The sequence below is a fragment of the Platalea leucorodia genome (genome assembly GCF_965183815.1).
Source record: "Platalea leucorodia genome assembly, chromosome: 6".
Taxonomy (NCBI): domain Eukaryota; kingdom Metazoa; phylum Chordata; class Aves; order Pelecaniformes; family Threskiornithidae; genus Platalea; species Platalea leucorodia.
The window spans coordinates 60,634,334-60,659,914 of NC_138828.1; the positions used below are offsets into that span (position 1 = coordinate 60,634,334).

The 25,581-nt window shown below is 36.7% G+C and overlaps 1 protein-coding gene across 8 annotated transcripts in view; it reads right to left on the reverse strand.

The window, feature by feature from the left end:
- Positions 1-471: 471 nt before the first annotated feature.
- The window catches only part of N4BP2 (NEDD4 binding protein 2), a 43,312-nt gene continuing 18,202 nt past the window's right edge, over positions 472-25,581 (reverse strand). For 6 of the 8 annotated variants that reach the window (XM_082314768.1, XM_082314766.1, XM_082314765.1 and 3 more), the window contains 13 exons: positions 24,727-24,815; positions 22,924-23,000; positions 20,889-21,044; positions 17,390-19,722; positions 15,760-15,845; positions 15,007-15,049; positions 13,702-13,946; positions 12,148-12,266; positions 10,649-10,787; positions 10,360-10,545; positions 7,934-8,102; positions 6,155-6,278; positions 472-5,336 (listed from right to left, as the gene is read on the reverse strand). In XM_082314768.1, coding sequence (XP_082170894.1) covers positions 5,291-5,336; positions 6,155-6,278; positions 7,934-8,102; positions 10,360-10,545; positions 10,649-10,787; positions 12,148-12,266; positions 13,702-13,946; positions 15,007-15,049; positions 15,760-15,845; positions 17,390-19,722; positions 20,889-21,044; positions 22,924-23,000; positions 24,727-24,815 — 3,812 coding nt within the window. In that variant the 3' untranslated portion in view covers positions 472-5,290. Of the gene's footprint in view, positions 5,337-5,724; positions 5,749-6,154; positions 6,279-7,933; positions 8,103-10,359; positions 10,546-10,648; positions 10,788-12,147; positions 12,267-13,701; positions 13,947-15,006; positions 15,050-15,759; positions 15,846-17,389; positions 19,723-20,888; positions 21,045-22,923; positions 23,001-24,726; positions 24,816-25,581 lie in introns of those variants that run through there. The other 2 variants (XM_082314769.1, XR_014228459.1) reach the window with 2 other exon arrangements.

Below are 25,581 nucleotides of genomic sequence, written 5' to 3' on the forward strand. Positions count from 1 at the left end.
CACAATGATACAGCAGTTGTGCTTCCTCAGGATCCGACCTGTCGCTGCCTCTGACCTAAGGGCTCTTGCTAAATGATGTCTATCTAGAACACTTCCATCCCCCAAACTCTCATCTTTACAGTGGCTGTACCTGCCCCTCCCCTCAATATACACCACTGCCCTCACTCTCCCACAAAATAAGCTAGGCCTGAACAGCATCTCTTCAGCTACTTCAGGCCAAAAAAATCTGAAACCATGACCCTCATTTTCAGTAACGTGAGCATTCAGCTCCCACTTGCAACACTTAAAATCAGGCCACAAATCTGTTCCTTTTTACGCCTGCAGATGGTCGCTTCATCTCCCTACAGATGGTATCCTGAAGTCAAGGCAAGTGGCTTTCATGCAGAACTTGAAGACTACTATTTGACAAAATCTGATACAAGCCGAAACGTAGTCTTCCAAGGAAAGACAGAAGGCTATACTTGTGGCAAAAATCCTTTATTAAACTAGATTTTGTAAATTCCTTTTCACATTAGAAATTCTAAATGCAAATTACAAAATTGTATTTCAGTAAAAAATGAAAGTTATAGTTAACAGCAAAATTACAACTTTATACAAATAAAAAAATCATTTTTTTATTTTAATTTAAAAACAGACATTGATATCATCCAATGTACTGGTCCTAACAGCTTTTACAACTGGTAGTTGCAATACTAGGTCTTTTCACATGCATATTCACATTAAGTCATTTAATCCTCTGCACAGTTTATGTAGCTGAAATAGTATGAACAGTTGGGCTTTGGTTGGATTTTGTGTGGGTTTGGGGGGGAGGTTGGTTTTTTTTGTTGTTTGTTTTTTTTTTTTTTTTAACGAGAACATGATACTTGGGAATTATGGTAAGTCAATGAACTCTTCTTTGTTACAGTGTTCATACTCTATCATCTCCTCAGCTCTGCAAAGAGGGCAGTGTTATTCTGGAAATGTGAACTGCATTTGAAGACACAAGCATCAGTAACATAAAGTCTACGTATAATTTCTCATATACTTTTATGATGATCCTTCTTTGCCATTACCAACAATGAAATTACTCTCGTCTACTCACCACATTTTGTGGCAAGATTAAATAACAAATTGGTTACATTTCACCTCCTGAAGTAAAACCTTCTAGAATACATGTTCTGCTAACCACGTAAAGATCTTCCCTGACACTGTACATATTCACAACATTGATGTTCCAGATGTTCTAGTTCTAGTGGTGTTCTAGGTTATGACTAGAGCATCTGGACATTGTTGGCATGGGGACTCCAAAGTCACAATGGTTTCCAACAGCCACAAAAAAATGCCAGTTAAACTTTGCCTGAGGTGTCCTTCAACAGGCCTGTAAAAACATTAAGTTTAAATAAAATTGTACCACATACTATTAAAAGCAAAAGCCAAAGTCATTAAAGTATTATCAAGGTATCTTGAAATAGTTTTTTAAAAAATCACTTTTGCCCTACTACTTTCACAATCAACTGAAATATATTTTTAAACACTCACATTACTTAGGAGAACAACCTTCTTCGTTGCACCTCTGGGCCTTTTTTTTTTTTTTTTCTTTACTGTAAGATTACTCATCAATGCTAGCACAAGAATTAAATTTTGCATTTAAAAAAAAGATAGTTTTCCTAAATTAAAAATTGGGATAAGTGTGAAAATGTTTTGTAAAAAAGAAACCAAAAGTCACATATTAAAGTCTACCAGTCATCACAACCGCATGCTGTTGAAGAATAGAATAAGAAGTGGTACACAAAATAGGTATTTGAACAGTCGCACGTTATTTCAGAGTGCTGGTGGCAATACTGCTAAGTGCTACTTTAATCAAAAGTATAAGATGATACAGAATTTACATGATACCTCAGGATTTCACTGATGTAGCTGCAAAAGACATCAGAAAAGCTGGAAGTTCTAAAATGTAACCTACTTTGAAATACCATTTTGAGACAATTATATTTGATATAATTCATCCCACTATACATTTAACACCAGCCAAAGAAATACAAGTCCGGTGGTTTTTTTTTCTGGACAGTTTGGCAAGTAGCTGAAGGCATGGAGAACCTTACTAATAAAAGTCTACTTTCTTTCTTTCTGTGCACTGATCTTCTGCTCCAATCTGTATCCAGCTCAGCACAGCTCCTAAGCACATGCTTAAGCTCCTACAGAAGAAAAAGGCTGAGCTCACCATATTTTCTCCGAGTTGGAACTGCAATGCCTCACCCCGAGCTGCTGAAGCTGATGGAGGCTCTGCCACTAACTTCAATAAAGGCAAGACCTGTTCTGCCCATGTTACAATTTTAAACCATCAATCTTCCATCAAAGTTCAGCCTGTAATCAAACAATTCATAGTAGGCGAATGATCAACCTATAACCACATAGGGTATTCGGAGTACCTTAGTGAACCTCAGCCTGCACCCAAAGGGGCAATGGAGAGAGGGAGAGAGGTAAGTACTCCAAATTGCTCTTAAGCTATGTATTCCTCTGCTGACTTTGACAGACTGGAGGAAACAAACTCTGCTAGTAAGGGGTGGAGCTGAGGGTTTGCCCTGAACATTTTTTATGCATTTATCCAAATATGGCCAAGAGATGGAAAAATAATATGGAGGGACATTGAAGCGCAGTGGGAACAGCTCACTTTCTGGAGTCCCAGCCCTCTTCCAGAGAGTGTTTATGTGCTTTTTATTCTTTAATCTCTTTTGTCCCCTTGATCTTGCATTTTTAGCTTGCAGTGGCAATTTTGAAAGAGGCTCAGGAAGCAGCGGCTTCAAGAATACTCCTGAGGACACTGGCTAGAGCATTTTCTCGGGAAGTGAGAGTCAAGCGCAATCGTTGCCCCCTTGCTAGGCCAGAAGAACGTAAAAAGCTGTGTTTCTCATCTCCAGGGTAAACTTGTCAACAACTAGATTATGATGAACAGATGGGCAAGACAACAACTTTTTCTGCTCGTCTTTTGAACTGAAATCTAAGCTGCCTTTATCCATGTCAGGAATGGTGTGAACATGCTGAGTGAATCAGGCCTCCTCCCAAAACAACCAGAAGTGTTGGCACTCCCCTGTTTACAAGCGCGTCGCCGTAGGGCTTGGGCACCCAGCAGCTCAACGCGCAACACTTCTGAGCATACACTGGGACCTCTGCTGGGCAACTCAGCCACCCGGGCCAACAAACAGGGACTACGCTTTAAAGAGCTGCCCCTCCGTTCATTATAAACAGCAGCACTAAGGAAAACCTGTTCAGGAGCAGAAAGAAGTTCCTTAGTCCAAAACAAAGATCCTAGCTCCGCTGAGGCAATTCTAGCATCTGCAATCCTGGACAGCTGATAGTCTAAACTTCTGTCTCGAGGCCAAGTGCCTAAATGTCATCTCAGTACCTTTTAGGCACCGCACAGGACATCGTGCAGTGGCAGAAACAGCTCTGCTAGTGCTGTTTGGGGAGCACAGATCTTTTGTATTTCACCCACTGGTTACAGAGCAGCCCAGAGAAAGAAAAAGAGAAGGGACATAACTAAGTATCCACAAAAAATATAAAACTTGTTATGACAGTATTATTCCAGTAAGAGTCCCTTTGATTAAATATTATTCAAGCTATTCTTCCACTTGAAATCACCATGAAAAGATTATTGTATCTGTTGAAGCATGACAAACTCATTTTTAGGTCTATCGTACATTGCATTCACTGTGTATATATTACAATGAATATGGGTATTCAGGAAACACCGTCTTTCAGTTTGTCAGCAACTTATACAGACACATTTCCAAGGGAAACCTATTTCTGTGCACAGCTTTTCTCACAGAAGCTCCTTGCTTATTACTATCCATGCACACAAATGGCAGAACTTGCATACACATATGGATTCATACACAAATTCTATGTGCATGTAGTTCCTGGATAAAATTTACTGCAAAAGTGGTTTAAAATTAAAAAAACCCTCCCATTAATCCTTAACCTATCAATATTATTCCTAATACACAACTCATACCTGTTCTGAAAAAGCCTTGCAACAAAAATTAAATGGTTTGTAGTAAAAAATTTGTATGCCTTTCAAGAGGCAAAGATGTAATTAAAAGTAGCAATGCATTCTAGAAGATCTTTCTATTAAAAAAATGCTCTGATTGCTTACTGGAAACACTTGCCAAAGTACAGATGTTTATATTTAATTTTGCAGGTTTTTGTTTCGGGCCTTTTTTTGTTGTTTTGGTTTTTTACAGAGGTATTTCTAGATGCTGATGCAACACCACCACCAACAGAATAACTTTTGTACTCCCAGATTTTCCAGTTAGGCAATTACTACTGTAGTATTAGCGTTCACTTTGATGTTAAAAATACATTTAAAACGTCTCACAGACAATCATATTTTCTACAAGGAAATCACCAAATTTAATACACACAGAATGAAGACACATCATTATTAGACTCCTGTAAAGTGAAACGGTACGCAATTTGCTCCATTTAAAAAGCCATAAAGGAAGAAACACTTGTAATCCAGCAGGTGTTGAAAAAAGTAAGGGCATTTCCTGCAAAATTACAGTATTAGCTATGTGTAAGTAGAGCTTGAACTACAGCATTGTATTTTTCCCTTTAATGGATCACAGTAAGTCTGCAAAACTACCAAACATCCAGCTGGTCTTAATGCACAGTCCTTTATATGCAACTTCCATCAATATCGAGGGAAGTTTAGAATGGAGTAAGGGCAGTAGAACTGGTCAACTCATCACAAAATAGCCACTAAAAAGACTACATCAGACTTTTGAAGAAACCTGGAAATATTTAGCACTCAGCTGTAACTGGATTTGAAATATCAGTAGTTGCAGAGTTCCCACCTGCCCTGTGCTCTTCTGAAGGGTTTAGCACAAAGTTCTGAATCACAAATAACTTCGTACAAGGTACTATGTTTTAAAAGCACAGAATCCACAGCAATTAAAATATGTGAGGGTCAAAAGACAGACTGGGTATGCTGAGAAGACAGTTATAGTTAAAAATTGTACCTTAACTTCCCTTTAAAACATCATATACTGCTCAGCAGAATTCTTAATCTGCATTTCTGCGACTTCAAATCCTCTAAGTGTCTTCTTTTTGCAGGTTCAAAAAAGGATCCATTCCACACAAAAATTTTCTTGGAAACATACTGACAAAACCACTTGCTGTAAATTGAGACCATTTCTAATAAAATACTATCCTTGAAAACAGATTACAAAATACTATTGCAGTTGTTCAAAAAGTTTTTAGCTGTAATCTGACACCTCAGCTTCTATATTCCTCTTCTCTTCTAGACAACCCTTCAATTCAGCATGACTTTCAGGCAGCCTGGTTTTATTTCTGTGAACCTGTGAAACGAGAAAAGATGAAGCTTCAACGTGAAAGCTATGCGCAATGCCATCTCCTTCAGCCCTCATCAAACATATGGAAAGTGATAACGTTCTCAGTCAAGTATGTGTGCATGTGAGAGTCAGGAAATCAGTGTTATGTCCTCTGGATATGAGAGTGAAGAAGGATTTTACAGGGTCTGGAGAGGTGAACAGCTGGAAACAGCAAGAACTAAGAGGAAGATTTGGAAAACAAACAAACAAACAAACAAAAGCTGGTTATATTCATTCTGCTCTTTTCCTGCTCCCCTTTCATTCCCTCTTCTTCCAAAACAGATTTTCTCCCTTGTCTTCTATAAAAAGTAAGAAGGAAATGGGAAGGGAAGTCTTTACTATGTCTGAGTCCCACCTTCACAGTCAGCTTCATACACTCCTGTAAAGAAAAAGCAGCAAAGACATTGATGCCAGCCCAGACTTGCTAAATCGCTGTCCCACGTAAGCAGCTGAGAGCTAAACCAGGTATTGGAGACCAATAAAAAGCAGGATTAACAACTTTTCACAGTAAAGATAGCAACCTTGAATGGAAATATGTAATTAAACTATTTTAGACTAAGTTTAATTCATAGTGTTTTCATCTATTTCAGAGTAAAGGATATAACATTTAATAGGTGCTCCGTATAAGATGGGTTTGTGTCACACAATTGCATTGGATTTATGAAACAGCAGACCTGCCTTAATCTGTTTAGTCGTTTAACAGTATTCTAAAACTAACTTCAATTTTCAGTTAGTTAAATGTGGGTTAAGAAAAAAATGTATCTGTAACAAAAATCTAAACTCACCTGAAGTTGTGGCTTGTGAGGTATCTGATAGCTGCTGGTCTGATGCGAGCAACTCCTCCCTGACTATGGCTTCCTCTTCCCGTGATAACACAGAGATATGGTTTACCACCAGTCTGCTGGTACTCTGTAACAGCAGGGATTGTAACGGTTAAAATTTTCCCTCAGCAGAGACTTGGTGTTCAGTATAACCTTTCCATCCATTCTTCTGAAAACTCTCATTAGTGATTTAGAACTTTGCTTTCCCATGCTGGCTATGCATCTTTTACATAAACATAGCCATTTTTCCCCTCTTCTGAAAAAGATATTCTGAAAAAATATAGGGAAGTTTTTTAAATCTAGATTGCTTGCAGTATGCACATTGTGATCATCACATTCTAATTTGATAGCAGCTTTACTGTTTCTATCATCTAATCGTCACTTGGAATTTACATCCTGTGATGTAAATTAAAATTGAAAAATTAAAAAGAGGTGGGTGTAATTTAGTTAAAATTTTAAGTGACACTTCTATTGTTTCACGTTTTATCTTAATGTGAATAAAGAAATAATATTTTATTGGATAAAGAAAGGAAGGAGGAAAATATAAATCCACACAGTTTTTGACATTTAAGTCACAACAAGCCAAGATTTGCCAGTTCGAGATTATCAGTTCACATGACATCTTTCCTCAACTACCTCTCTCTCTCTCTTGCTTAACTTTATTTGGGTTTTGTATTAGTTTCCTGTTAATTCTGACAGCATTAAGCCCCTTTCCCATGTATGCACACTGAAATAATCTTTTTTTTTTTTTTTTTTTCCCAGACTTAGGTGAATGGACTGAACAGAGAGCCCCTACCATCATTACAGGACTCCTGATTTAAGTGCAGGTCAGGAAATTTAGATCTAAAAAGCATTAGGTTACAGTTTAAAGTATACAAACATCATTTTAGAAACAGCACAAGATAATGCAATTTAATTATCTCTGATGTATATTGAAAGAAAAGGATTATCTAAGGCCCCACTGAACACTTTTGTTTCTACTGTGTGGAGTACCTGTTTCAAAAAATTAGGTTTGTGCAGTGGTACCTTGTGTAAGAAATATTTCTTATAAAAGCATTCCCAGTGTGCTTAAATTTATAGGGTAAACTAGCAATGCAGAAAATGTATCTTTTTACAGCAAGAACACTCATGAAGTTCTTGAACATTCCATTGGGAGAATAAACAAGCCCTCAAGCAAAACTGCACAAAATGACATTTATGGAAGCAGCAGTATTCTGATCTCAAGAGATCCTGCTGACAAATCAATATGGAAGTTACTGAAAGATAGCTCAAATCGCACACTTTCATGTAAAAGTTGAAAACAATATAATCATTGTGGTTAGAATTCCAACATAATGATTTTTCTGTAAAGATTAAAAACGCAACATAGTTCTGACGAAACAATGCAAAGATGACACAAATGTTTGCATTACTGCCTCTGTTAAAAATGCCAGGAAGGACAGATCAACTCTTCAATAAAAAAAAAAAAATAAAAGTAAAGGATAAAACAGAAGGAAAAGGAAGATTTACAAAGAAGCACGGGACAGGACAAGGGGCAAGACAGAGAGCAAAAAGAATCATTGCCATGTCAAAGAAAAACAATTCCCTGGGGGAACTTTGAAAATAAAAGAACACAAAAGCCAGTTGTTTTTACATGTTAGAAAATTACATTCATTCCCTCCGATATTGCCATATACCATGATTTTTTAGTAGAAAATGAGGAGAATAACTTTTAGGGGGCAGGAATTATTAGCTTATTCCTACCTTCACTTTTTTCCTGCAGCACTCTGGACAACTGATTCACAGCTTCATCCACATGAAGACCATGCAGATCCAACACATTCATAGGCAGCAAGGAAGTATTTACTTTCTCAAAGATCTGCACAGCAGCAGCATGGTTGGCTTCTTTCATCTTCTGCTCATGAAGGCGACCCTTTATTCATAAGCACAGCAACTATTACACGCCGAGACACAATCTAAGCTCCACACTGGTCGCTGGGTTCAAAATCACAGTACTGGCAGGGTGCCTTTAGCTCACAGTTTGAAGCAGTAAAATTTATAATCCCAACAGAACTTCTGGAAGAGGCTCAGTGAGACCTACTCACAAGTAGATTTCATGAAATCTGTTCTTAAGAAACTACTCAAAGCTGGCACCAAGAAGAAATTACAACAAAAGCCTTACAAGAAAGAAAAGAAGCCATAAGATCTTTACATAAGCTAAAAAGTTACACTCCATGCTGATTTTCAGATTTATTATCCTAACAATAAAATTTTACTTTCTGAAAGTATTTTGCTAAAAATTTAATGAAACAATGTCAGAGAAACTGCCCAACAGCCCAGGAAAAAATTGCTGAGTGTTATAGTTGAGGTTAATTCTTCTGAAAGCAATCCCTAAATATCAGACAAGCCAAAGGCAAACTTTTTTTTTTTTTTTAAAGTAGTTGCCTATTATCTCTCTTAGTATTTTTGACAGATCTTTTATGATCTTTAATGATCTTTTACAAGGTCAATAGAGTCCCTATTGGAATTAGGGGCGAGGAGCAGTACAGGGTTATTCACATGACACAGTGAACAAGTACCAACTATTTCCCATGAACCTCACAGTGATAGTATCTGAGAGACTGAAGGAACAAATTAGGTCTTCGACAATCTGTAGGCACAGTCTGAAAAGGAATGGAAGACTTAACTCCAGGTATTGGACTGACAAGGGCTCAAGAGAACAGAAGTGACAGTCTGTCTTACACCTCCTTAAAATGGATCATCTGAAGTGTATTAGTGTCAGACCAGAGACACCAGCCCCACAACTCTCACTTGCAGAGGATTCCCAAGACAGGCTAAGGCCACCAAGCATAAAGTATTTTTCATGAATAAAAGTAGCTTAGTTTTCCTTTTTATTACCTAAAAGAAAATATGTAATAAATTTCCAGATTGTACTTGTCATGATGGCTAAGAACAAAAGTAAGACAGGACTTGAAATTACATTTCATTTAAAATCATGCAGACCTCTGTTTAGAATCTCTCCAAACCTCAAGAATATATAAACAGAGAACCTAAAGAGTTCATTATAAAGACCAATAATCAATATTTCTTACATGCATAGTAACAATCTAAACATTGAGCGATACATTATACCAATTGCATGAAAGCTGTTTTAAGATAATAAGCAAATTCAAGTGATTCATTATTACATTTTTGTTCTGTCATAATGCAATTCATAGTTTAGAATTAAATGCTTCTATAATGCGAATTCTTACCAAATTTGTATATGCTATTACATCAGGGGAAAGCTACAGCCTTTCAAGATATTTGTAACGGAATTTTTAATAGTGGTCTGAATGAAGTGTGAATGGAAAGGTCTCGTGTGAAGACACTGAGAAACCAACCTACAGGAACGGTTACAAGAACAGCTGATACTTATAATCAAGAATGTGATCAACAGCAATGATCAACGGTAATCAAACTGGTATATACCAAGAAATGTGCTTGAATCAAGACCAGAAAGCCCGTGCTCCAAGGCCAGAGCACACAAGACTGATCAGCAGCAGATCTACACTCCAAAACCAGATGGATGGCAAAAAGCATGGCATACTACGCCACGTTTATCCCAACCCAAGACAGATTGTAGCCATAAAGACAGTCAGAATGAGGAAGCAAAGACAGCAGGCAGCAATCTTGCCCAAGATTTATGGAGGATGAAACAAACAAGATTCTGAGGCAAAAGATCACATCTTAATACCTGTCTGACTCCTAAAAAGTACAAAAGATGTGTCTAAAAACAGTTAATCACCAATTAAGATGAACCCAAGGGACATGTGGAGGATTCGAAAACCGATGTTTGTTGCAGCCCATGTCACACATGAGTGCACCTGGCCAGACCACATGGACACAAATCTTGGTGCTTACAAGTATGTAGATGTGGGAGTGAGATTTATGAGAAAATAAGCATGTGTGACTAAGCCCTAAATATCATCTTTCATGAGGTCTCACGCTGAATTTGGTTATATTAGCTTCCTGTATCGGTATCGTTACTAGTGAAAGGGAGTTTACTTGTAAGGTGATTCTCAATATAACACACAGGGAACAGTAATTGAGCAAATTTATCAACTTTAGTAGGCACAATGTTTTTCTTATCACTTCTAATTCACTATTTAAGTACCTCTCTAAATTCAGGCAAAAAGCACTATATTTACCTGATGTGCATAAAACGCTGCCACAGGCTTCATACCCATGCGATAGGCCTCCCCAGCCTTTTTCAAACATTCCTGTCTCTTTTGCTGGTGGCAAAAAGCTTCTGCTCTTAAATCATCATATTGTGGATACTCAAATTCTTGAAATATTTCACCCAAAGGATCATCCTCTTCCTTACTTTTTTTTGCCTGTAGGAATTTGCAATGTTGAAGCTAAGTATGCATTGTAGGGTGTTTTCATTAACATAGCTTTGGATATGTTTGTAACTACTATTTAGAAAAATAAAAATACCTTCTTCTCCCGGTTCTTTGCAGCACTGTAGGAAGAAACAATTTCATTTTGCTGAACACTTTCTTGAGCTATAACTGTTTTTACAGGATCTGCCTCCAGAACACAGTTCAGAAACTGTTCAGTTTGTTCTAAAGAGTAGCTGTAAAGGATAAGTAAAATCTGTGACTTTACAAATACATTAATAGCTGCTACATTTATTAAAATGCATATTACAAACCTTGATATTGTTACAGAAATAGATGACAATGGAAATAAAGCACTGGAATGGAATTTTCCACCTTATTACAAAAAGGCTTGCAGACTCACTGTACTGCATTACTGGCATCCACACAGATGCAGTCTTGGTTGACTGAAGCGTAACTGAGGGGCACTTGAATATCAAAAGGACAATGAAATATTAAAGTAAATTGCATCCTACCTTAATCAAACAGACATTAGTTTAGAAGTAAACACTGCTTTTTGGGCTGGATAAGTTACTTCATCTTAAATCTCCTCTGGTCAGGTTTAGATAGTACAAACTAGTTTAAAACTAGCTCAGTTTTTTGAAACCATTATGCAGGAAAATCCTTGTATTTCCAGTCAAGCTTTGTTATTAAATTTAATGAAATAAGAATGGGACATCAGCTGCCGTCAGATTTCTAATAAGCCCTCTTTCTTCTTTATTATTCTTGCCATTCAGTAAGCAGACAAGAGGAAGACTGATCAAAAGTAAAGATACATTTTGGGAAAGGCAACACTACGAAGAGAATTTAAAATGTGAAAAACAAGAGATGGTGAAATGTTTGAGCTGTAGAGATGGATGAAGGACGTATTTTAAACATCCCACAAGGAAAGGTTTTGATAACAACCTGGACAAGCAGAAAGACTGACAAGTAGGCATGCAAACCCGTATGTAGAGACAGATACTCAATTGGCGAAGGATGAAAAAAGAAGTTTCTCTTGGAAAAACATTCAGTTCTCAGGAACTTGGATTTAAGAAGGTAGCCACATACCACAGAAATATAATGCAGAAAAGAGAAACAGAATGTCAGCAGGAAGAGATGGCAAGATGGCTCATTTCTTCAAAGCTACTGTAGTAACCAGGAAAGTACTCACAGCTAACATCAGGTGATGGTAGCTTTCCTCTTGGGCGGATGCCATTTTCTGTGCACCCACTATTACCACCCCCACTAGTTTCTCCCACTTGATTTACACCTCAGCTCTAGAGCAAATACGCAGTTCCACTGTCAGTCAGAGCTCAATAGCCAGAGACATTCTTCTCCTGATGAGCAAAACTGTCCACTCCCCAAAAAACCAAAGAAGTCTACACATAGAGTTTTTATGTCCTTTTTGCTTTTAAGACCAGCTAGTTTTACCTTTATTTAGATCTACAAAAAGTGTGCTAGTTTGGAAAAAGCCATTCTTTAGCGGTATCTTAACTCAATATTTAAGGCAGTAAACTGTGCACTATAGAGTGTTACAGAGTACCATTTTTACAAAGAACTTTAAAGATTTCTTACTTGTTGTCCTTGAAGACATCCATTAAGAAATTCTGATTAATAGTTGGAAACATCTCAAAAAGTTGCTTCTCCTTTAGTTTAGCAGCACAGTCTTTTCTAGCCATAGAAGGAACCCGACTCTACCCAGAAGACAAAGGAAAAATATTACAAGTTCTTGATTAGAACAAAATATAGTAAAAGCAGAGTCAATCCAACTTTACTGTCCAACTTTTGTTAAGACTTCAAAAAATATCTACTCACTAGCTATGCACCCACAGCAGTGACAACATGCCAATATCAGCCTGCCACACTGATTTGATGAGAATGAAGTAGGGACAGGTGAGTTGTATTACACACCACTGCAGTACTCTGCAGTCATTTGAAGTGGAGCTCCCTCATAACTTAGACAAAGTAAAAAGAGGATTTTTTAGGAGGAATTTAAGTTTTGGAATGCATTCCCTGCTAGTCTATCTAGTCCAATGCTAAGCTTGTGCGAAGTCCATCTCTCTACTCTATATTGAGGGCCTGGGGTTGAAACAGCATTTTATTATTAAACAGTGTAAACGATTTTGTTTTGGTGTATCTGAAGCTGCACTGTAATAAATATTCATATTTGTGAAGTCAAGCTGAGAAGAAAACATAATTATAGCCCAGAATAAATTGGACTGATCATTCCAATACTAGATTTAAAAAAAAAAAAAAAAAAAGTGGTCAAAACAAAGCTAAGCTCCTTGAATCCAAACTGAAAATAAAGCTGTGGACATCACAGTTGTTATTATCAGTAAGCCACAAACATGCAGTTCAAAGAAAGAATCCACAAGCCATTCTTTCAAAGTACAGGCTAATCCATCCAACCTTCTATACCAGTAGAAGCAAAGCTCCTCATTTTTAGGAGAGCTACTTATCAGAGACAATTACAAATAAAAACGCCTGTTCTGAACAACTGCTGGGCAGTAGAGGGCAGTATTATGCACATGCCAAGCAGACAGGGTATGGGAACCATGTGGAAGATAGAGAATTAATAGTAATTTTTTAAAAAGATTTTTATTTTCTGACAAGTGGGTACAGAAACCTGCGAGGTTAACCTCAAGTACTTCTTTTAATGTCTCATCTGTTAGGAATGTTGTGGGTTCTCCTTGCAAAAAAATATTAAAATCAATTCAATCCACTTCTAAATAAACGAGGCATGGAGCTAATTAAGAAATTTTTTTTATATTGCTTTCCCAATAAAATTGTGGGAAATCACACTGATCTTTTTTTTCAGGTGAGCAATCAAAAAAAAAAAAAAAATTCAACCAAACACAAATGCTAACCTGTATAGTGAAATGCACCATGATCTGTTTGTGAAACAATCAAAATATTACATTTTAAAATGAGATTTGTTTTTTTAAAGCAGAAACATCTACCACAAGCAAAGTCCTGTATCACAGTAATCAACAATACTAATTGGCATGCATTTGTCTTACGAATTCAGGCTGTAATCAGCAGCACAAAGGTGAGTCACCAGATAAGACATATTCTGCTTCATTAATAGTGACAAATTTAAACCGGGTAAAAAACTGATGCTATCCATACCAGGTCCTGTTTCTCCTGCATAGCTATTTCTTCAGAAATTATTTGTCTGAGAGAAACTTTCTGAATCTGAGCATTCCAGTGATCCATAAAAGGAAAAACGTCTGATGTTGCTGGTTTTTTAGTCTGTACGTCATCAGATGAGCCTGAAACCCAGCTCATTTTTTTCTTCTGTATTTTACTGTCTGCATTCTGAGATAACAGCATTTCTGAGTCATCTGTATCTATCTGCTGAATCACAGTAGGACCTTCAAAAGCAATAAAAATGAGGTGACAAATAAAACAATTATTAGCTTATTTACACAAGCAAAGCCAAAATAATTAAGGTAAGTTTTTCAGTCTAGATGTTTTGGGTTTTGTTATAACAATATTATTAATGCTAAAACAGAAAACAACACGTTGTTTTCACCTTCATCACTTCTATTTTCCAAGGACTGTCTGATCATCTTTATCTATTTTGTAAAACAAAAGCAAAACCATCAGACTCCCTCACCAAATTTTCAGGTGCCAAGATGTATCTTACGGCTGTAAACTACCTTGCACATACGTTAAGTGGGAAGGTTCGTTTGCTTTTATAAGATAATTATTGACTCATGTGTTTACAAGTTTACCTGCCTTTCCTCTACAACTTAAGGACAGATGCTTAACAATCTGGTTTTACACTTCTATGAGTTAATGCTAACAGTGCTGTTTGATCATTCAAGTGGAGAGTTTGCACCCACATTGCAATCCAAGTCTTCACCCAGGTCCCATGCAAGAGTAGTGGGGTTCTGCTGTAGAGGGACATTTCTTCTGTGAGCTGAATGAAAACTAGATTGCTAGAGATTTTAACGCTTTTTGAACAAGGACATGCATCCTCCTGCTACAATCAATTCCTCTGACAAGGACAACAACATGTGAATGTTGTATTCCTGACCTCCTTCCCTCACCTGCAGAAATCTTACTCTGCTAGTAATTCTCTGGCCGCACCTTTTCTTGCCACAGAGATTACAGAAGTCCTATCAAACAGCTGGCTGATCCAGCCAGAGCTTCTGTTTAAGTTCTCTGAAGTACACAAAATGATAGGCTTTTTGCTTGCATCTACCTGGGACTAGTGATTCTGCTCATAATTAACTTCTTTTCCCCCCCCTCACCTCCATAAGAAAATGGTAAATAGAACCAAGGGCAATAAATAAAAGCTTAGCTCAATAAATGAATCCATCATCTTCAATAGACGAATATTTGCAACCTTAATGAAGTTTCAAATAATTAAATATTTTTATAATGAGAATTAAGTATTTTTACAATTAAGAGAAATACATAACATACCTTCTGCAGACAACTTACATGATTCATCTCTCCTCTGACGCTTCTAAATAAAAATAGTAAAACCATGAATATTATAAGTAAGCTATAAATTTTGCAGTAAAACTTCACAAGTGTTATCTTCTAAGTAAACCAGCTTCAAAATAACGTCTCTCAGTATTTCTCAAAGATTGGGTATTTTAAAAGAAATATATTTAAGAAAAATAATTATGAAGTGAAGTTTAAAAGATAGAACTCTTTCCAAAAACACATCGAACTAAAGGAACATGCCTCACTAAGATTTCACAACCTTAAGTAAATAAACCAAACAAAAATTTTGCCAAAAAGCATTCCGAGTTTCATAAGGCTATGAAGGAATGGAGGTTAGAGAACTCTTCTCAATTAATGTACATGGAGATGTTTTGTATACACAATTATTCATAAAAGAACTCTTCTTACATGTCAAAAAGCCAGTAATGATTTTTGGCCAGTTTGAAATTGTAGTGATATTGTGCATTATGATCCTTCTTTTTTAAGAATCTTGGTTTTGTGATGAGGCACTCATGACATGCTGTTTCTTTATCCCTTAAACTGTCTTTCAACAGCTCTGATGATTATGACATGCTGATAGACTCCATATATTTTACAAACTACTATTGTATTTTATCATTGTTCTCACAAATATATCTTACACATTTAGACCAACGCATCAGGAGACAAATGGTCTGACAAAGCACAAGCATGCCATACCATATCATAAGCAAGAAATCTACTAACCAGAATAGATTCTTTCCATTTTTCATGAATCACTCTTGCCAAATTCAAATCAATATGAACCACACAATCCTCAACAGTTAGTGATCCTTATGGAAGAAAGAAAATATATTCATTAAAGCATTCTGTAAAAACTTATCTAAGCAATTAAAGTACAGTAGACTAGACTTATTAATTTGAATTCTGGAGATTCTGCACAAACTGTCATTCCTGAAAAAAAACTTCAGTAACTGCCAAGTTAAAAAAAAAAAAAAAAAAAAAAAAAAAAAAGGCATTCTACACAGAATTAATTATCTGGTGTTCAAAAACTCAAAAAGGGTAGGAAAAAATAAGTTAACATTCATTGTATCTTGTTGAAATATGACTGCCTGACCAACTCCTTTTTTTCATTTTTCTAGCAGAACCTTCTTTTACAAAGCTACTGTTAATTTACAACCACAGTTTCATTCGTGAAACTGTGATTCCCCCTAATTTATTGCAATCCACAGGCAACTGCGTTAACGTAACACAACATACTCGCCACTGCCCAACAGCAGTCACCTCCCTCCTTTCAAACACACAAACTCAGAGAACCAAACTCCAAGTATCCCCTCTAACTCTAAAGGAAACGGCAGGAATTATCATGGTATCATAATGATACATCTTTTCCCTAAAAGATGTTTCCGATATTGTTTCAAAAGTAAAAGGGCAAGTAGTACATATGTATCAAATAAAAAGGCAGGGCATATTTCAGACACCTTTCTGCTACCAAACTTTTTTTGGAGGAGGAGGTAGGCATGGAAGGCTAAGGGGCCAGCAGTCAAACCCACCAATAAATCAGGTATCCAGGGTTTCACATCAAGTAATCTTCAGGAGAAAAGAGAGAAAAAGGAAAACTAAAAAGAAAAAAGAAAACTAAAAAGAAAAAAGAAAACTAAAAAGAAAAAAGAAAACTAAAAAGAAAAAAGAAAACTAAAAAGAAAAAAGAAAACTAAAAAGAAAAAAGAAAACTAAAAAGAAAAAAGAAAACTAAAAAGAAAAAAGAAAACTAAAAAGAAAAAAGAAAAACAAACAAGCTATATATTCCTTGTGTTTTCTTTTCTTCCTTTTTCTATCAGTCTCTAATTTTTGAGATGCATGTTCAAGCTGCTTATGGCTTCCTTTATCATAGTCTCTCAGCAGACTAGGCTGTTTTCATCTTTTAAGTATAGCCGCACTTTATCTTCTCTCTAAACCATTCATCTTCTCCTTCCACAATTTAACTTATGCCTAAAGCTTTCTTTCTTTTTATTTTTTCCTAACCAGTCATAACTTGCATGTTCCTCATCATCTTAATATCCCTTCATAGGTTGAATACAGGCTCAAAGGCCTGTTGCTAAAAATGCAAATAAGCCAGTATATTTTCTTATGCTTTTAAAGTACATGCACATACAAAAAGACAAAGGCAGAAGGTAGCACTACTGCATTTATATTTTTTGCCATGCTTAGTTCAGTTCCATTTTTGGATTAACAAAAGCAAACAACAGTATCACAAGGAATTGTGTAAATCTGTTCCCTAAAAATCAAGCATGAAGGGAAAAAAGCACACAGGAAGAAAAGTTTCTTATCCAAACTGAGTTTTTTCATAAAAATATGGATATAATTATGCCCATACCTGCATCAATGCCAACAGGCCCAAATATTTCTTTCAACTGGAGCGCCAGTTCAGGAGGTAATGTTAGTTCTAGGCAATCTATATTGAAGGCTGCACGTGATGCTGGTATAGGGCTTTGCATCTTTCCTTTAGTTTCATCCCAGCTTGGAGTTTCAATTTCTTCTTTACAACATATCTCCCTGGAACTCCCCTGGGTTTCTTTATCTGTCCCTAGTTCTTTATCACTCCTAGGACCCCCCAGAGGTGCATGATCCATTTCCAGTAACGAAGCAGCCACTTTGCAATTCTCTGCATTGCTTTCTGAAGGGTTACTGTCACTTTCGTTATTTAATTCAAATTTCCAACTGGTAGAAGCTGTGTTAGGACCATGAGGCAAAGTCATGGGTATATATAAACCTGCATCAAGCTGTGAGACTGATGGCTTATCTATAGTTTCTTCAACAGGTCTCTCAGACTCTATCTTCTGCTTTCCTGAACCGGATGGCTCAATGATACCTGCTGCCAAGCTGCCTGCGTCAGTTCTAGGGGCTGCATCTCCAGAATTTTTCAGTTCTGCTGTACGATTCAATGAGGTGCCAGTCAACGAATCAGACACATCAGCATCTGTCACAGTTGCCTTGGTAGCCCTACTTTCTGCAATGCTGAGTGATGAGCTCTTGTCTTCTGAAGGCTCAGAGACATCACCAGCCCCAATTATTTGCAGCATTTGTTCACAGTCTTTGAGATTCTCACCATAGTTTGTACTTGCCTTGAAATCAAAGCCTGCAACAACTGGCTCACCTTCTCTTACTTGAAAGCATTCAGTATCAACATCTTTGCATAATTTTTCATCAGAGTCTAACAGCAGAGCTGTGGCCCAGTCTATGTCTTTGTTACATCTTTCGTACAGATCTTTCAGAGCTTCAACTGAAACAGACTCAAAGAGCTTACATAGCATATTTAGCTTTTCAGACTCATCAATATTGGTAAGTTCACTTTCTTCCACAAATGTACTTTTATCATATGTAGCTCGATAGGGTATTTTTTCTTGAGAATCTGAGGCATTATCTACGTCTTTGGGTTTGAAGCCATCTAGTCTGCCATGCAACACTTTGGTAGTCTCAGGAAAAAGCATTTTCTTTTCTAATCTCCACAAGAGAGCAAAGTCCTGTGATTCAGTCTGTGAATGGCTACTTTTTTGTCTACATGAGCATGTGTCATGTTTCTCTTCTGCTGTATTAAGCATAGACAAGTGTTCCTCTTCTTTGGGATGGGGCAAATTGTTGTTTGTAAAAGTGAGGGCTAATTTGTGATGTTTCCTCATTCTCTTACTTTGCTGGGGTTTTTTCTCACCTACTGTTTCACTAGCTACTGTTTCAGGTTGGTTCATATGCAAACTCTTTGCATCCGTTTGCTCTGCAGTGTTCACAGGTGTCCCACGGAGCACATCGACGGTCTCAAGAGCATTTCTATTAATGTCACCTTCAGTATTTCTGCCTTCATCAGACTGATTTAGACTTGTCTTTCTCATTCTCCTTGATCTTTGTTGCCTCTGTTCTAATGAGCCTGAGACAGGCCAATGTCCTATCATTTGGAATTCCGGTGTGACTTTATCTGAACTAACAGAGGAACAGCTAGAGGCTAGATTTTCTTCTTCATGTCCTTTTTCAACAGTACAGGTCCCAGGGAGGCCTGCTTGCTCTTTACCTAACTCAGGATGCTGCTGACTGGGAGTTTTACCTTCCGTATCACTCTTCAGAGAAGATTTTTCTAGTCTTCTAGCTCTTTTGACTCTCTGTCCCATTGTTTGTTCTACAGGCCAGTCACCCAGAAAGTTTAGCAGTTCTGGTTTTCCTGATGTGTCAAAAGCTGAACTGCTTGGTTCCTCTATGTTACTACTTTGTGTTGATTTTGGTTCCGTACATATTTCGCCAGATTGTTCAGCTTCAGTTTGAACTTTGAGAATGTTGTTATCACTGTGTTCCTCAACTCCTCCTGTGTGCAAGCACGCAGTCTCTTCAGTCGTGGTCACATCAACTTCATCCATTTCTGTTTTAGTATTTTTTTCTATTTTTTCTCCCTTTTCTTCTTTCTTCTCCAAGGGCACTTCTTTTTCTACACAATCTGATAAACAAACATCCAAGTCATCTTGAACAGCACTGCTCTCAGAACTGTGTTCCACGAAGTTATTTTCCATTTCTTTTTCCTCTTTCTGAAAATGTTCAGGATCACAGTTACTTTCTAAAGTTAGAGAAATACTGGGAAAAGTTTTATCATCTTCAGCTAATTCAAGAGGCTCCACATCAGAAGCAAAAGGTTCTTTGTCCTTTACATCAGAAGGTGCCTCTCTCTTTCTGAAAGACAAATTGGAATGAAAGATAAACCTATTTCAAACCTTCTCTAAGCACTTGTCCATATTTTAAATTTTGTCTTGGCTATTTAGTATTTTCAAATTGCAGACCAGAAACCACCTTTTAGGACACTGATCATCCAGCTGGAGAACTCTAGTGAGAGGAAAACAAATTTAAGATGACTTAGCCGTAACCTCAACACTCCTTTATAAAAAAGGAGCTAAGCAAAGCTAAACTTTCCCTGGTAAGCATCCCTTTTTTACTTCAGCATGAGACTAAGAATACTGTCTCAGGAGTCTATTTTTCCCCATTCCCAGCATTCAGGTATGTACTGAAGCACTCTGCTGCCAGACATTTACTCCTTCGGAGCAACAAACCTGGTAAATATGCTTTTATTTAATGACTGTTGCTCTTTCCTGATGGCTCAATGCTAAAGAAAGTCTAGAAGTTAACCAGGAGAGGACATGCCATTTTGTGTCATAACATTTTTCACAATCAACTACATTTCATTAATTATCAGTGCTCACTTAATTTCAAATACATTAAGCATACAAAGACCAAATGAAATAACTACAATAAGATCTGATTCCCTATGCATTGTTATAATGCATATACAGCATTACTCAGATCAGCCACTACAAAAATAGTTGTGTATACAACCAACATATATCTAGACAAGTCTAAATTAAATATACTCAAGCAAGTAAATAACTCATTACTACTGCACAAAGAATGCACCTTCTACCGCAAAGACATCATCTAATACCAACACACAGACTCAGAATAGTAATTTGCTTGTACTTCGGACTACATTCTTCTGAAAAGCATTTTATAGATTTTAAGTGTTTTGTATCTACAACATACATCCAACAGCACATTTCTAAGCTAAGAGAAAGTCAATCAAGATTGGCGTATTGAAAAGTAACACACAGCCATACTGGGGGGGATTTCAAAAAGCGTCAGAAAGCTGACTAGATCCCTTGACTGCTCATCTTTAGAAATCCTGAAATTCTTAAAAATTAAGAAAACTATGCAGTGTATTTCTTTTTATTATTTAACTAATTTTTTAATGCATTCACTGTTCAACAGCATTATCCAGGTTCCATTGCTATGAAGTTTGAATTTTTAGCCTTTTATTTGAGACTACAAAGCTAGTAAAAGAATCTAACCTATGGCTTTCGTCCTGACAAGAATCTTCACTCCAGCCAGAAGCTTCTGATTTGTCTGGGACTGAAGAATCCAATATTGAACGAACAGTAAGGCAGTGTTCATACCGTTCCAACATTCTTTTAATCTTTTCTTTAGATACACCGTGAACGTTACGTCTATGAATTAAAAAAAAAAATGAAAAAGAAACATTTCAGATTAGTATATTAAATTATTCTCTTCTGTCATTGTAATAATTTAATAAGTTTACAGCAAGACTAACCACAGAATTCAGCGGGCCAAGGCAAAAGCTGTGAAACGGCAATTCTTTCTGTATCAGTGCACTAAGGCATTCCAAACAGGGAATCTCAGACAAATCGTGGCTCTGCTTGACTTATCCACCCCACTTGGTGCCCTGTTCTGCAACAGGATGTTTTGCTTAATACTAAAATCTAAAACTGTACCAATAATGCATCTTCTTCAAGTAAGTATCAGAAACACGCCATATCAGATCCTGACAGTCATGCAGGATATCAAATTGGGTACGGAAAATTTCTGAATTCAGTCTTCCTTCTCTGGTTTTGCTAAACTAAGAACTCCTTGAGTCTTGATGAAAAACCATTCACTTATTATTTTGGAAACCCTTTGGCTAGGAATTTTCAGTGACTCTGTAAAACACCAATTAGCAATGTGCTTTGTAGCAGTTCCACCTAGAACAAGTGAATCTCGTCAAGGATGGCAAAACAGAAATTGAAGGTACAGGAGAAAATGTTTAAGTTCTACTTTAGGAAAGAAAATAATCTTCCTTACCTCACTTGAGAAGTGGCCAAACATAAGCTAAGCATGCAAATTAAGACGACAACAGATACTATGAAATCACAAAATAATTTACGTTGAAAGGGACCTCTGGAGGCCACATAGTCCAACCTCCTACTCAGAGGAGGTACAGCTAGATCAGGTTGCACAGAGTTTTGTCTTGTCAAATTCCAAATATCCCTAATGACTGAAAGTCTACAAACTCTCCGGGCAAGCTCTTTCAGTGCCTGACCACCCTTTCAAAGTGAGTTTTGGGGTTTTTTTCTTTTATGTAATGAAAATTTCCCAAGTTCCAACTTGCTTATGTTTATTTTGTCCTATCCCTGCACAATTCTCAGAAGAGATCTTTTTAGTCTTGTCTATAACCTCCCAAAAGGTAGCTGAAGGCAACAATACGATCCTTCCTTAACGTTCTCTTCTTAAGGCCGAACAAACTACTCTCACTCAATTCAGTATCACCTGCAAATCTGCTGAGAGCGTACTCTGTCCCAACATCCAAGTCATAAAAAGTACATTAAATAGTAGTGGCCCTAGTATTCATGATAGAGGGACATCAGCCTCCTCTTGGACTTTGAACCACTGATCATACCCTATGAACCTGGGACCCGGTCAATTTTCTAGCTACCTTATTATTCACTACATAGGGTTTACATCTTGCCTATTTTGGCTGTAATGTAATGTAATGGCTCTATGACTGCGTGGAAGGCCCTGCTAAAGAAGAGGTAAACAACAATGGTGATGCACAGGGGTTTGTCCCCCTCAGGCCATGAGGTGCTGATTGCCTTAAACTCAGTGACAGCAGAAACATTTCAAGTAAGGCAACAGACCAGCCAGATGAAGAACAGCCCCAACCTGACATCATTTTTGCAACCTCAGGAACCCGAAGGAGCAGTCACTGTACCTTAAATGCAGAAGAATTGCAATCACGAAAACATTACATAGTATCTATTGCTATCTATTGCTAATAGCAATAGATATTATGTAATGTTTTCGTGATTGCAATTGTATGTAATTAGAATAAAATGACAGAAAAAAAAAAATCTCATTATACATATAAAATCCCACAGAAGTTAATATTGTAGGAAAAAAATTATTAAAAAGCTACTTATTCTCGCAAAAATCTTGACTGATTATCTTGCTACTTCACCAGCCACTGTACCAAGCAACAACTATGATTTTGAAAAAGGTCATAGACCATGACAGATATACAATCTAACATGAATTTTTCCTTTACATTCTTACCTTTCAAGTTCTTTTGGTTTAAACTTCCACCAAGTGTCTGGTTCTCGGAACATGACTTTGTATTTGAACTGCAAAGCCTGAATAAAACAGACATAAAACCAGAACAAGCCACATCACCCATTTCTTATTTCTATGAAAAAGCACACATGTATAGCCTGCTTCTTTAAAGATGTTTTTTGTATTTTTTGAAACCAATTAAACATTTGGAATAACATACTTTTGTTCAGTGTTTCACTTCTGATTATATAAGCAGAGTTTTTTAAAAACATGTATATGCATCTCTTACTGTAAAATTAAATGTGTGCCATGATCACAGGGAAAAAAAAAAAAAAAAATCACTATTTTATATCATCCCTTTAAATGTTCTACCTCCTCTGAGTCAAGACTGCAGAACATCTCCTCTTTCCAGGTACAGTATGCACATGTCTACACAGCCTCTCCAAGACAGAGAACAGCTCACTGCTTACATTCAGAGCTGCTCAGAGCTGACCAGATGCGAGCCAGTTCCAAAACAAGCAATTCAGTTACATTAACGCAGCTACTGTGGACAGCCTTCCTGCTATATGGGGAACTTGAGTGAGTTGCAAGTCAATGGTCCTTACATGGTCTAGTCTCATCGTGACAGAAAAGGAGCCTAAAGTCTAATCAGGAGAAACACTGTGAATACTGTGCCATTTCTCCCCATTCCTGTTTTCAGAAAAAATTCTTATCACCTTACCAAACCCTGCACTTCCTGGAAAAACTTTTGTTGTACCTTTATTTCAGCATACAGCAAAATCAAGGACTTAATTTATGAAAGAACTGTTAATCTGACAATTGTTAATAAATGCAAGGACAATAAAATAAATTTTTTATTAATAAAAATTATCTGTGTTACTGTTCACTAATCCATTACCACATGCAGCATATGTAGAGTATCTGCTCAAAAGCTGTCAAGTTCTACATAGTACACTCTCTGATGTGTTTCTGTACCATGGTAGGAGAAATCCCATTAAAAATTATTAAAACTACCAACCAAAATGACAAATGATCAACAGCAAAATAAGGGCTAGAGTCTAAAAGTGCTGATGCCCATGTAGAAACGATTAAGCAAAAAGGTGAGAAGCTCCAGAAAACTGGAGTATGAGAAACCTATAACAGAGTTCATCAAGTTATTTAAATCATTAAACATAACTTTGGAAGTTAAATGTAGATTGCATTTACTTAGTACTAAATAAAAGCTGGAAAAGCTGGTCGCTTTTAGTCACTAAGTAAAAGCACCACACTACTACCACAAAATAGTGCAGGTGCATTATTTTGATTACATCATTTCAATAAAAATTATTAAGTAAATCTGCATAACTTCAAGCAAGCTAGCAACATTTGATAACTCTAGCCCTCCAACCGGTCAGCTGGTATCTGCCTCTATGTCATATTCAGGCTGAAACTAAGACCAAGTTTTCAAGTTTCATGGAGCATCAAACATCACTCGTATTAATTAGTGCCAACTATATTTTTAAAGTAGCTTATAATTTTACTCATCATATAAAAGAGGAACAGAATTCAGTTTCCTCAACAATATTTATTTTTGCTCCCAAGTACAAAGCACTTGGCTTTGTCACTTGGAAACTAGGCCAGGTCAATACTCAGACGTGCACAGAATATGACGCTGGGTAATACGATTCCATGTAACACTTTTTTTTTACTCCAGACTTCCTTGTCGAATAACAGCTAGACTGAGAAAGACAATCTCATTTTAAAACATATGTTGCTGCCATGCTGGTCAACAATCCCTTTTCACATTGATCAAATTGTAATACTAACCAAAGTAACATAAGGCTTCATCTCCCATGCTTGTATATTTGTGTTGTCTATTATTATAGGAGAGAGTCTCCTTTCAAATGCTTCTTTGGCTGAAAGACACATGTGTACAAAAGAATGTGACATAGTTATTTTCGTTTTAATAGAGTGGACACGTAACATTTATACTAATTCTCTAAATTTGTAATTTTTTTTTTAAGTAGATAATCCATAATGATCAACCACTGTGTAAAGAACTCTTGCCACAGCTTGATCTGTTTCAAGGCCCTCTTTAATTTTAGAAATCCCCCCCTCACATGTAAAGCTACTGAGATATGGCGTTATTTTTTTGAATTAACGTATGTATGATAATCAAGGAATGAAAATGCAGATGTAAAATGCACCAAGATGACTAATCAATCAGTAAATTAAACTAAAAAAACTACATGATCACCTTAAAGTGGACTTCTTTGTTGCATACAAAATTCTTGGCTTTATAACAGTCTTAAGATTAGTCCACTCTGTGAACTGTATAAAATATGAAAAATCAAAAGAATTATTGTAATTTAAATACACAGTAATGAAATGTTTAGAATCACTAGCTTTGAGATACAGAACCATGTTTTTGTAGCTATGTTACAATGCGCTTGAACAATCAAAGTTATTGTTGAATCACACATTTCTTATTAACCCATTTCTCCACTGCTTAGAAATTTGACAGTAGAAAAGTGATCATGGTTCAAATTTAGCAAATAAAAGTTTAAAAAGAGTTGTTCTACGGTGACCTTAGCAGGAGCCACTATCAAAAAATACACCGATTACAGGAAAAAAAAAAAAAAAAAATCATTTATTCTGTCTTGCTCCCATAATTTTGTTTTA